A 13,641-nucleotide genomic window follows, 5' to 3' on the forward strand; every position below is an offset into this window, starting at 1 on the left:
TATCTGGTTTTTTTCCTTCCATCACATAATTTTAGCTGTTTGTTGTGTTTGTTTCCCTAATGCAATAATGAATCTCAGTATATGTCATTGTGGAGGCTGAGTGGACTGTAGTGAGGGCTTAAGTGCTTCTCAACATAGCTTAAGAAGGGGCAAACCATTTCCATTTTTCTCCCTCATAAAGACTTCCTTCTTTGTCTCTCCTTTTCCTTTGTTATTTTTCTTATGTGCCAGGGCAGGTGCTCTTGTACCATTGAGTATCTGAAGTATTTGAAATTGTCATTACTTGTTTCAGTTTTCATGTTGAGTGCAAATAACCATGAATCTTTATGGGAATTACAGAAAAGAACTTACTGAGTATATACTCAAAAAGAGAAATACTCTTTTTACTATTAGTTGTAGTTAGATATTGGAATGAGGGAGAGGAAATTTAAGTGCTTCTCAACAAAGCTGAAGAAGGGGTAAACCATTTCCATTTTTCTCCCTCATAAAGACTTCCTTCTTTGTCTCTCTTTTTCCTTTGTTATTTTTCTTATGTGCCAGGGCAGGTGCTCTTGTACCTTTTGAGTATCTGAAGTATTTGAAATTGTTATTCCTTGTTTCAGTTTTCATGTTGAATGCAAATAACCATGAATCTTTATGGGAATTACAGAAAAGAACTTACTGAGTATATACTCAAAAAGAGAAATACTCTTTTTTACTATTAGTTGTAGTCAGATATTGGAAGGAGGGAGAGGAATATTTGAATTACTTCGTTTGTTTAACTCTGATATTCTTCTATAACTCATTTTTTGCTCTTCTCTGTTTCATAATGTTCTGCACTCTACGCGCTTATACATTATATATCACCACTTATTGGTCCCCTTGGAATGAAGGCCTTTTTGGTGTGGTCTGCATTTAACTCAAATGTAATCAGTTGTCTTCTTTAAATGACTCTGATTTAGCCTCTATATTCTACAGTAATAGATTGTTGATTGAATCTCTGTCCAGATATACGGAAAATTTGAGGAAATAGATTGTAGCATACCTGCAATCTTGGAAGGACAAAATATTTATCTGCAACTGGTTCACGTATCAAACTGATAATTGAATAAATAGTATACTTAATATTTTCTAATGCATACACGGGATGTAACCGAATTTTTCCCCCTTTAATTGGTTGTTCAAACGTTGAGTGCATGACTGAATGTATTGTTACTTGTTTTTTGAATATATAACAATCTAGGACGATTTTAAAACCTCATCATCATCTGCGTGCACTAGATTTTAGAGTCATTCTTCAAGAAAATATTCATCCAAATGATATTCTGTTGTGTAGATTGCACTAAAAGCTCCCTCAAATCTTGAAATGAAGGAATGGTTTTCACCATAGAGTTGTTTAAACATTTTCTGGATGTTTATAAATAAATAAAATAGCTGAAAACAGCCAAAAGATGTTTGAAAAATGTCCCTTCTACTTAATTGAAAATACGTTGCGTTTTTTTATTAATTATTAGTTAGAAGACTCAAGTCTTCCTTACAAGAAATCCCTTACAAACTGCGGACCCCAAGTTTTAACACGAACTTTGGGGTCCACAATTTGTGAAACGAAAAAAGAAACTCATACAACTAGTTATAAATTGGGAGAGGCACATACTTTTTTTTTTTTTTTAATGAGTTTGTAGTCTTTTTTCACTATGATAATTAAAACACCGAATATGGTCGAAGGAAAATCCAATTTTATATCCTAAACGTGTTAGGAAATTAATGCAAATCCAAACATAGAAAAGAAACCAATTTTGGCACACATAACCCAATTGAACACGAAGTACTAAACGTACCTACATACAAACCATTCCAACCAGTTACTCCAATTTGATGAATATGGAACTGCATGAAGATTTAGTGGTGAGTATTATCTCCTTTTTGCCATTGAAGAAATTAGTCCAATGCAAAACCCTAACAAAGAGATTCAACCAATTACTTTCTGACCCAAAATTTGTTGAAAACCATGCATTGCCACCAGTTTGTAGCATCGTATATTTATCCAGCCCCTCCCGTACGATTTTCAAAAAAATATCACAGGTCTCTAATATTACTGAAACAGATTTGCACATCAAATTTGATGTTCTTCTCATGCAACGGTCTCCTCCTCTTGCAATTCTGGAAGGATAGTAGAAATTTTTGTGTTTTGAATCCCCTTACTGGGATGAACCAATTAATACGATTTCCTAAGCGGTTTATTGGGGTAAAATATCTGATTGAATATTTTATAATTAATCTTTGTGCCTGCATTACTAGAAACATATGTTTTTCCCACCGACAATCAGTAAGAAATTTGTGTTATAAAACATGATTTTCTCATCTTATTTCCATCGATCGCACATGATGGGAAAAAAGTTCTCATTAAAAAGCTGAGAAATTTCCTGATAAACAATTTTTAGTGGGAAAACAGTGATTTTTTTAGTAGTGCTGCTGGTACTATTTTATATGAAGAAACTGACTTATATATATTCCAATGTAACAGAGGCTTCGCCTATGAATATCCTACTTCAAATGAGTACAAGTTGGTGGTGGTTGAAAATTTCTGTGGCGAAGATCCCTATATATTCCACATGTTTTCATCGGACGTAGGGATATGGCAAGACTTCCAATGGACAACGAGCTTCGGGGACTATGTAAATTTCCAGAGTAGATCTGTTTACTTTGAATCATACTTTGTATTGGCTAATAAAGGATGGCAGGGTTCTCGCTTTTGGTACAAACCAGAAATATGCAAGAATCCTTAAGAGTTCGCTTGAGGTCATTAAGCAGCACGTCGACCTTCCAGGTGGTTCTTTTTTTTTCCTTCCACTAAACATATTTTATTATATATATATATATATATATATATATATATAATCAATGGCGAAGTCAAGAATTTCATTTAATATATATTTGATATATACACTTTATATCAAGGTTATCAAGTGTAGTTTCAGCCTACAGAAGACATGACCTCTAATAGGAGGTTATGAAGGACATAAATTAGGATAGAAGATTAGTAAGTAGTTGAGTTTTGTCTCGCTTATCCTTCCATACAAATTAGTCGTAGTATTACTATTGTAGTTTCTTGTCCTTCGATTTCTGTTACTATCTGTTGTTTCTTGTACTTCAATTGTCATATTATTTTGTTGTAATTCCTTTTTTCAGATTGTGGTGTCATGCTTTCTATAGTATTTCTTATGGCTTCTTCACTTCCGTTTTTTTTTTTTCGAACTGCTTTGGATTGCTTTTCCTTGAACTAAGGGTCTATCGGAAACAACCTTTGTCTGCGTACACTCTACCCTCTTCAGTCCCCACTTGTAGAATTACACTCATATGTTATTATTGTTGTATACACTTTATGATCTTCTGATAAAAGGGTGTTCAACTGACAATCCTTCATCATTTGTGGCTGAGATAACACAACATGGAAAGGAGTAAAAAATATTTCTTCCTTTCATTTTCCTTCCACGTACGCTATTTTCACAAGTGCAAGCATTTGCTACTATTTGTTCTCTTCTCTAAAAATATATGCTTTATAATAGTACCTCTCAATAGTCATGAAGTACTTGCAGTCAGAAATCTAATCTCGTGTAAATACTTTTTATTGTTATTTTCTAATATCATGTTGTAATCTTTGGTTTTGTTAAATTTCTGCAGGTGATAAAATTTTTCATCATGATTCATGGTTTGGGGTGGTTCAAGGAAAACTTCACCTAGTCTGGGCCTTGAAGAACTACGTTGTAGTTGTTACATATGATGATGAAATCAACAGCTGGGAAGTTGTACACATTAATAACAACTTTCTCACTGGTTTAACTTCGGATTGTTACAGGTATGGTCGTCCTCTATGGATCGACAACAACAAATGGACATTGTTCCTCCTAGTACATTCATTTTCAAAAGATGGAACTATATACGAATATGATTTTGAGACGAGACAGTATAGAAAGATTATAGATGTGCCAGTAATGAAAAATCCGGGATCTCAAATCTTTGTTCCCCTCGTTGCAACGCTAGCCAAGGTCAAAAACACGCATTTGGATTCACTTAGTAATATAACGGAAATTACCAAAGCTTTAGATAAGCTGAAACAACTTTTTAATTTAGATAATTAGCTCTAGTTACGATTTCCATATTATTAGTTAAGTATATTTGTTTTCTTTACTCCTGTAGTGTTGCGATATGTAGGTCCAATTTGATTCTTTTATTTATTATGTTGCTTTCTGAACCATTTCTCGTATGTTAGTTATTGTATAACATTATAATTTTAACGTGTATTGGTACAAATGAAGGCAATTGATGTGTCTACCTTCGTTAATTGTATGCTTGCAACATGTCTCATAACGCGTGTAGGTGAACGTTTTCTTCTTCATGAGTTAAGTATGATGGAAACTCACTTGTTTCTGAGAGAAGGAGACTCGAATTCTGGAAACTATATGGTCTAGGTCTACTACCATAATTAAATGTGTGAATCAACTCATCATCTAATAGCTTATATTATTAAAGTAGTTGCATTTTTGTTCATTTATTTTATGTTAGCTAAAAAAAAGGCTACTTCCAACATCTTTACATGCAAATCATCTCCCAATGATAGCATAAGGGGGAGGCGACATAATCTTTTACAGCCATTCTCGATCACAGGAGATTTAGAACTCGATATGAGTACAATATTCCGACTGTATCAGAAAAAGAAGTTGTACGTGAAACAATACTGAGAAAGAAAGTGAAGTAAATAGCTATTGACCTATTTACTAAGAGGGCTAGGGTCTATGCAAGCAAGAGCCAACAGTTCTTGATTGCCTACTAACATGTTCATTTCTTCCTCATCCAATGTCACCCATGCTTCAATTCCATCAACGCACCTAGTTTCCATAAGTATAATAAGATTCATGAAAAAGGAACACCTTGAACTTATACTACTCACCCATATTGGTTTTCCAAATCCAAAATCAATGTCATAGAATCCAAACTTGCACCAACTACTAAAACCATAGTGATTTGCACCTTTTGTGCAAAAATCTCCAATTTCCTTAAGAGATAATCTCATCAAATTGCACCTTTCATCGCCTCGTAGCCTTTGAACATAGTCACCGTCGATCCTCGATATAGATTTTCTTACTTGATTCACCAAATCAGGCAACTCCATTTCAGGTTTTTCTGTGTTCTTTGCACTTGATAACCAAAGAAGATTCCCAAGAATGTTTTCTGGTAAAGCTGGCGATGCTCTTTTTCTCAAGTTCACAATGTGTGTTAGTAGTGAATTATTAGGTCTCTTATTAGAGGCTATTGAACATTTCCATATGAAAGATGAGACTACTTCAACTTTAGTAGGATATTTGACATGTGAATTTGTTGACATAGCTTTAAGGTTCTCTATAGCAGGGGCATTAAAAACAAACCTTTTTGTGACAAAATTACCCTTCTTGAACATTGAACTCCACATTGTCATAGATGTGTCTCTTAACCACAAATCCTCAGCAGGGAATAAGTAATTTGCCATTACATTAGGACATTGGATTAATCCAGCCCAATTTTTCAGAAATGTACTAAGCACTGTTCCATCAAGAACCTTATGTGCTATACACAAACCAATTGCAATGCCACCACATTTAAAAACATTTATTTGAATGTTAGTGACACAATCCCCTGCAGCTAATTCCTTAAAAGGAGGTTGACAAGGAAGAAATTGACCAATCGATTCGAGGTTTGGTTCGTTTAGAAACTCCATTAGATGGCAATTAACCTTGGTCGTAACATAATTGACTCCTTGATCATTGCAATCAATGGAGAGTTCATCTTTGAACCTACCTGCAAGGGGATAAAAGGATGACAACGTTTTAGTTAGTGATTTCTTTAACAACGCTGATTTTTCGTGGACTTTAACGTCGTCAAGATTGGGATAAAATAGTACAATTGGTGCATAAGGAGCTGGAATTAGTTGATCTAAGAGAGAAAGATTAAAGTTTTTGAGGTGATTTGGTGTTGGAGATGACGGTTTAATGCTTTCTCTGGAAATAACTTGAACTTTCATCATAGTTGTTTTTATGAAATTTAGTGTTTCTTCATGTAGGAATAATGGAGAACAATGCAAAGAGCCTATATAGACAGGGGAGACATAACAGATGCCTAGCATCTCTAAGCCTTGTCATGTACCTATATGCTTGGTGGGGATAAAATAGACCCACAAAAATAATATTTACAGTATTAATGATAAATGTGGAATACTAAGTTATGGTTAAATCAACAAGAATAAAATGAAGCAATAATGACATCAAAATTTTACGTGAAAACCCTTCTGAATAAGGGAAAAACCACAGCCAAGAGGAGCCGTTGGTATCACTGTAGTAAGGAATTTTACAATACTCCAAATACCATTACGCACTCAAAAGAAATAACACTCTTTTGATTTTTCTACCTCACTACAATATCTCTCACACTCTATTTTTCTTCACAGATTATTTTCTTACGGTCTATGGAATACCTTACTCTCTATATTTTTTTTTCTCTTTTCTGATGTGTTTAAAGATGATGGATAGCTTCCTATTTATAGGAATGAAATGTGTCATTTTTCATCTTTACATTTAATTTAGCCGGCGTCAAATTTAACCCTTCTCAAATATCTTTAAAAAGAGTTGCAATTTGACCAGTGACAAATTCTTCCTTTATTTTTCCTTATCAAATCACGTGGATGGACCCCACAATGCTGGAAAGCAATCATGCATTCTAGAAATCTATAGTTTTAGTTTTAGTTTCTATCAAGAAGTTATTCTTTCTCAAGATTAAAACCTGGCCAAATCCTCTAATTAAGAAAGGAGCGATTCCAACAATCCCACAACACCTATTTACGGTAAGAATTTAATTTATATACAGTAATAGTATAAAGAAAATAATAATGGTAGGAATTTAAATTAAAGTAGAATATAACAAGTTATTACTCTTTTTTTTTTTTTTTTTTTTTTTTTTAATATTTTCATATCAAGCTTGTTACGAAGAGTTAATCATTATCGTAAGTCTAACATAATTTGATGATATAAAAGATGTATAGACTGTAAGTACACAAAATTCGAACTCGTTTATTAATGCTATATGGATAACAATAACATGTTGATGATAGCGACTATCACACAACAATTTAGTAGTACTATATGCATTTGATGGTGATGTCTATATACATTAATGCAATTTTGATGTGATGAATAAGATTATTCTTCTATTTTTAATTAAATGTTCCGGCTGGTTCAAGTCATGTGAATGAAAAAAATACTGTTAGAGAGCGTTTCTTCCTTTAATGAATCATACAATATGAATCCGGATTAGTTGGGGCTCCAAAGCAAATAGCGAACGCTATGAAAAATCCAAAAAGAAAGAAAAAAAAAAGAAAAAAAGAGAGCATATTGCCGCTGCACCACGAGCAAGCTACTGCAACTTACGACATGGCAATTGGCAAACTGCAGAATCCCTTAGTCTTATTCTTTGGCATTTTCATTACCGAACATTAAACACGACATATATTAATGCTTTCATTAATCCATGACTGATTATGAAAGATTTGGTGCTTTGATATATGCAACACATATAAACATAAATAGTTTTTAGGAAAATCTGTATGTTTCTTGATGAAATTATAACATTAAACATGAAATGTAGTATTAAACATTTCATAATTAACGCATGACGGATGACGGAAGATTACGCATGTTTAATGGCTGATGACGTCTCCAGTCCTTATTGCTAATTAAGCAGCTATATATTTGGTGTTTTAGTATATACAACGCATATAAACATGCACTTAAGTTACCGAACATTAAACATCAATACATTAATGTTTTCATACCAATCGAGGGGATTATTTTCGTACATACCCGTAGCAAAACCTTAATACTGAACTTGTTATACTACATTAAAATGATGACTTAAATATATAATATCTGTCATGAATTTTAGTGTTTCACATATATAAATATATTCATGTACCATATCAAAATTTTAGATTCGTTGGAACACGTAGCTAATATGCGCATTATGTAGAGTAGATTTTGATATTCACATGTACCATATCAAAATATTGTAGTTTGACAACTTGTACCGATTCAAATTAATTAAGATTTATCTCTAGCTAGAGAGGTTATTATACTTGCATTCATTATTGGCTGGTGTAATTTTTTTTCATGAGTCAAGTACGATGAAAACACATTTTTGCTATGAACGCAATGAAACTTGAATCCCGAATCTCTATATGCTCTAGTAAAATGTGTGCATTCTAATATCTTAAACAACTAAATATACTTTTTGCTTCCTTTAGACTTGGATGTTTTCATGTGCTATGGTAAATGTATCAATTTGACTAATTTACGCAAATGTCCCCTTTTTGGTCATTATTTAAATTTTAATTCCAATTTTTCCTTTTAAAAATTGTGCAAATATAATACTTGAAAAGTTATTCTTTTAATGTTTATTCATATATTATTCAATCTTAGAGGAAAATTATTAGGTTGTCGTTGTCTAATATTTGTAAATAATTTGCAAACATTTAGATCGTTGTCTAACCTTTTTTCATAAGATTTTCATTTTGTCAAAAGAGTTTTTTAGACTGTGATCTAAAAGGTCCATAAATTACAAGAATAATATAAAGATGGTCATTTACTAAACAAATGTCCGTAAAAGAGATGAGCAGCGAAAATTTCACATCAATTTGTATTGTTAATGAATTAGGCTTTTGTTTGGTCTGCATTTACTTCCCAAAAAAAAGATTGCTCCTATAAATGACTATGACTTAGCTTATATATTCTTATAGAATTTTAATTAAATCCATCACCCCCCCAACCCACCCACCAATAATATGAAAACATTGAAGAATTAGATACGGAGTCTTCAAAGGAATTTTTTATATTCCTAACTGGTTCACGTATCAAATTAACAATGAATGTACATCATGTGAATTTTTACAAAATGCAAATACGGGATGCAATCAATTTTTCCCTTTATTTGTTTGTTCAAACGTTGACTGAAAATATTTTGTTTAGTTATTTGGATATGACAAACGAGAGTAAACTCCACTATTGGGAGAACTAAAAAAAAAAATATCAAGTTTATGAAACCTTATTATCTACGTATACTCTATATATCCTTCCCAGATCTCATTTGTGAGATTTCAGTGAGTATGTTGTTGTTGTATATGGTAAGAAAATGATAAAAGTGGCTACTACAATTTTTCTTAAATAAACGAATCTAAATTTGCTTTGCGTGTGTGCATGCACAAATTGACAAAATATGGCGATGACACCAAATTTCTGCCGATGTTAATGCACTATTAAAATTTTACAGTTTCGCTTTTTGTTTGGTTCAATTCTGTAACATGTTCCTTTTTTTTTTTTTTTTTTTTTTTTTTTTTTACTGAAAAGGCTCAAATATGTCATTTAATTATCGAAAATGGCTTATTTATGTCACTCGTCAATAGGTTGGCTCATTTATGTCATCGTCGTTACCAAAATGGCTCATTCATGCCATTTTTCATTAACACCGGTTTTACAATACCAGATACCAAAATGCCATTTATGCCACTCGTCAATACTCACGTATCAAATTAATAATGAATGTTGTTTACCCCGAATTTGGTAAATCAATTGAATTTGTACGCGGGTATAGGATATGTGTTTGAATCTCGATATATTTGATGGATACAAGATTCGTATGGTTAAGATGTGAAGAAAACGATGATGCTTAGAGGACCACTGTGGATTTATACATCTACTAACATATAAGTATTATTTGTTTGAACAAGTAATAGAGATGAACACAATGATTCCGGACCAAAATCTAATATTGAGAGAGAGATTTGTATATATCTTCTAGTACAAAAATGTTGTTGATCCCGGGGAGCCAGCCCCTGCAAAGGAGAGGGATGTGCTCTATTTATAGTGTGACCTCCATGAGTCTCATATGATGTGAGCTAATAAAATAATATCAACAAGGACAGCTCTGCACGGATTTGGTGGGATTAGACTGACGGCGCCGTCTGACACACGCATGGTGAGTAGTTGACCAGGACAGGACGTTACTGGCGCGTGACCCGCGTGCAACGGCCACCCGGATCAACGGCTACTCGGACCAACGGCCACACGGACCAACGACCACGAATGCTCGGACCAACGGCCACGAATGCTCGGGTCACCGGGCTTGGTCGTTCCAATGACGAAGAAGGCAGATTAGTCGGCCCCCTCGCTCCACCGGTTTGCCTCGCGTCCAGTTTTTACCGTATACAGATAGCTCCACACTTCCCGGATCTCCGATCTATCGGAGTAAAGGGGAGTGGATAACTTCCGAAACCGGTGGCCCTGTCAGCTCGTCGTTACCTTCTTATTTCTTTGTTTTGAATGTTTGCCATTATTTTGGTCATGATCGTTGGTCCGTTTTAGGACAGGTCGACTTATAGTCGTTAATTCACCGTGCCCGTGGGACTTATCCGATGCTTCATAAGTTCAGATGCCTCCGAATTACGATAGGCATTTTCTTCAGGGTCGGTATTTTTTCAACCTTGGCAAAGTTTTTGATGTAGCAGTCCTCGTTTTGAGGGAATTTGCCGAGCTTTGGCTTGGGTCATTGTGACCTTGTCGCCTTTGTCGAATTTCGGGCACAATCCTCGATATAGAGTATGTGAGTGGGGCAGTGCCGGAATACGGCGGTTACCATCGGGGCGAAGTCCTTTTAACAGAAAGACACCCAAGATTTTGTTATACCAGCTTTTGCGTTTGCAAAATGTTTGTACATATGAGAATTTTAATTCCTTCTGCCTTGTTGTAGTAAATGAAAAATGGGACACGATTCATTATGATCGTTTGGTCCTTACATCGGAGGTTGTGGCCGGTGGCCGGGCCTTAGTTTTGCCGTAGCAAATGTTGAATGGGACACGATTCATTATGATCGTTTGGTCCTTACGTCGAAGGCTATGGCCGGTGGCCGGGCCTTTGTTTTGCCGTAGTAAATGTTGAATGGGACACGATTCGTTATGATCGTTTGGTCCGGTCTTGACTTGTTGAGCCCCTCCGTTTTCCACTAACCGGGGTAAACCTCGATGTGGGTATAAGTCCCCTAGTATTTATCCGAGCTGCGAGGTCGGGTGAGTGTTATCAAGCCCCCACTTCGGAGGGTGTGACCTCGAGTTTCCGGGTGCTGGTCCCTTATCTTTGTTGAGTAACACGTTGTACTCGTTGCCTCATTAAAAACCTAGTCGGAAAACCCATTTTGGGACAAAACCGTACTAAGGAAAAGAGTGCAACAATTGTTTTCAGACCTAGATTCTAACTTTATCCGGTACTTGACTTCCTGCAAAAAAAGAAAGAGGTCAATAGAAAAACACGAGAAGTCCATACCTTAGTCCGACCTGAAGCTTGGTTTCTCCGGATGAGAATATGGCCGGTACCTCTCCCTCGACGATCTGGCCTCCGGTTCGTAATTCTTCCTTGGTCTCTCCAGACTTTTGTTCATATTTACGGGCCCCGGGGGAAGCTCGAGTTGGTCATCCTCCACCCGAATCTTCGACTCATACCGGTTATGGACATCTGCCCATGTCACGGCCTCGTATTCCACCAAGCTTTCCTTTAATTTGAACGAAGCCGTCGAGCTCCGAACATTGAGCCCCTTTGTGAAAGCTTGTGCAGCCCATTCCTCCGGAACCGGGGGAAGCTCCATTCGTTCCCTTTGGAACCGGCTGACAAATTCACGCAGTAACTCATCGTTTCTTTGGGCAATACGGAAAATATCCGCCTTCCGAGCCTGCACCTTTTTGGCTCCGGCGTGTGCTTTTATGAAGGCATCGGCGAGCGTTTCGAAAGAAGTGATTGAATGCTCGGGCAGATGATCGTACCAAGTCAATGCTCCTTTTGCCAGAGTTTCCCCTAATTTTTTCAGCAACACGGATTCGATTTCATCCTCTTCCATATCATTGCCTTTTATAGCACAGGTGTATGAGGTCACGTGTTCGCAAGGGTCCGTTGTGCCGTCATATTTTTGGATATCCGGCATTTTGAACCTCTTCGGGATCAATTTCGGGGCCGCACTCGGAGGAAAAGGCATTTGAATGTACCTTTTCGAGTTTGGCCCTTTTAGCAAAGGTGGAGCCCCCGGTATTTGATCCACCCGGGAGTTATACGTCTCGACCCTCTTTTCGGTCGAGTCTACCCGTTTTGCCAAAGTTTTGAGCATCTTTAGAACCTCGGTGGAGGAACCGGCTCCGGAACCGTTACTTTCGACCATCCGTGGCTCGTTTCTTCCGATTTCGACAACACCCTTCGTCTTCCCCGGGGTTGCTTCATCTCCTCCGTTTTGCAACCGGGCTATTGCGATTCCCTGTTCAGCAATCGCCGCTCTCTGTTCCTGCAACATTTCAAAAATTAAACGCAAGTCAATATTATCATTCGGGGTATCCGGTTCTTTTTGGACTTGTGTCCCGGACAAAGTAATCGAATTGTTAGTATTTAAAGGGTCAGTGGGGTTTGGCAATCCTCGCGGCCCGCTGCCTTCATTTTCAGCCACGATCTCGTTGTTGTTGACGTGACCAGATTGCCCACTGTTAGCCATTTGGTCCGTTTCTTCCGAGACGGACATCAGATGTTTCCGATTTTGATGGGTAAGATAGAGATCAAGATCAAAGACCACTATTATCCTAGCCCCACGGTGGGCGCCAAACTGTTTACCCCGAATTTGGTAAATCAATTGAATTTGTACGCGGGTATAGGATATGTGTTTGAATCTCGATATATTTGATGGATACAAGATTCGTATGGTTAAGATGTGAAGAAAACGATGATGCTTAGAGGACCACTGTGGATTTATACATCTACTAACATATAAGTATTATTTGTTTGAACAAGTAATAGAGATGAACATAATGATTCCGGACCAAAATCTAATATTGAGAGAGAGATTTGTATATATCTTCTAGTACAAAAATGTTGTTGATCCCGGGGAGCCAGCCCCTGCAAAGGAGAGGGATGTGCTCTATTTATAGTGTGACCTCCATGGGTCTCATATGATGTGAGCTAATAAAATAATATCAACAAGGACAGCTCTGCACGGATTTGGTGGGATTAGACTGACGGCGCCGTCTGACATACGCATGGTGGGTAGTTGACCAGGACAGGACGTTACTGGCGCGTGACCCGCGTGTAACGGCCACCCGGACCAACGGCTACTCGGACCAACGGCCACGAATGCTCGGACCAACGGCCACGAATGCTCGGGTCACCGGGCTTGGTCGTTCCAATGACGAAGAAGGCAGATCAGTCGGCCCCCTCGCTCCACCGGTTTGCCTCGCGTCCGGTTTTTACCGTATACAAATGTACTTCATGTGATTTTTGGAAAATGCATATACGGGATGCAATCAATTTTTTCCCTTTATTTGTTTGTTCAAACGTTGACTGAAAATATTTTGCTTTGTTATTTGAATATAACAAATGAGAGTAAAATCCACTATTTGGAGAAATTAAAAAAAAAAAAATCAAGTTTATGAATCCTCATCATTTGCATATGCTCTATCCTCCTCAAACCCCACTTGTGGAATTTCACTGGGTATGTTATTGTTGTTGTATATGGTAAGAAAATGATAAAAATGGCTACTACAATTTTTCTTAAAATAAACGA

At 36.6% G+C, this 13,641-nt stretch overlaps 1 protein-coding gene across 1 annotated transcript; it reads right to left on the reverse strand.

Moving 5' to 3' along the window:
* Positions 1 to 4,478: 4,478 nt before the first annotated feature.
* LOC132624028 (stemmadenine O-acetyltransferase-like) lies at positions 4,479 to 6,497 on the reverse strand. Its single transcript, XM_060338853.1, has one exon. It carries the CDS (start codon positions 6,134 to 6,136, stop codon positions 4,748 to 4,750), a length of 1,389 nt encoding a protein of 462 aa, XP_060194836.1. The 5' UTR covers positions 6,137 to 6,497; the 3' UTR covers positions 4,479 to 4,747.
* Positions 6,498 to 13,641: the final 7,144 nt, after the last annotated feature.

Source organism: Lycium barbarum, chromosome 2 (genome assembly GCF_019175385.1).
Source record: "Lycium barbarum isolate Lr01 chromosome 2, ASM1917538v2, whole genome shotgun sequence".
In the NCBI taxonomy this organism is placed as follows: Eukaryota; Viridiplantae; Streptophyta; class Magnoliopsida; order Solanales; family Solanaceae; genus Lycium; species Lycium barbarum.

What these genes read in the sequence shown, in the direction of transcription:
- LOC132624028 (XM_060338853.1), bottom strand. Translation starts at nt 6,136, where the DNA reads ATGCTAGGCATCTGTTATGTCTCCCCTGTCTATATAGGCTCTTTGCAT.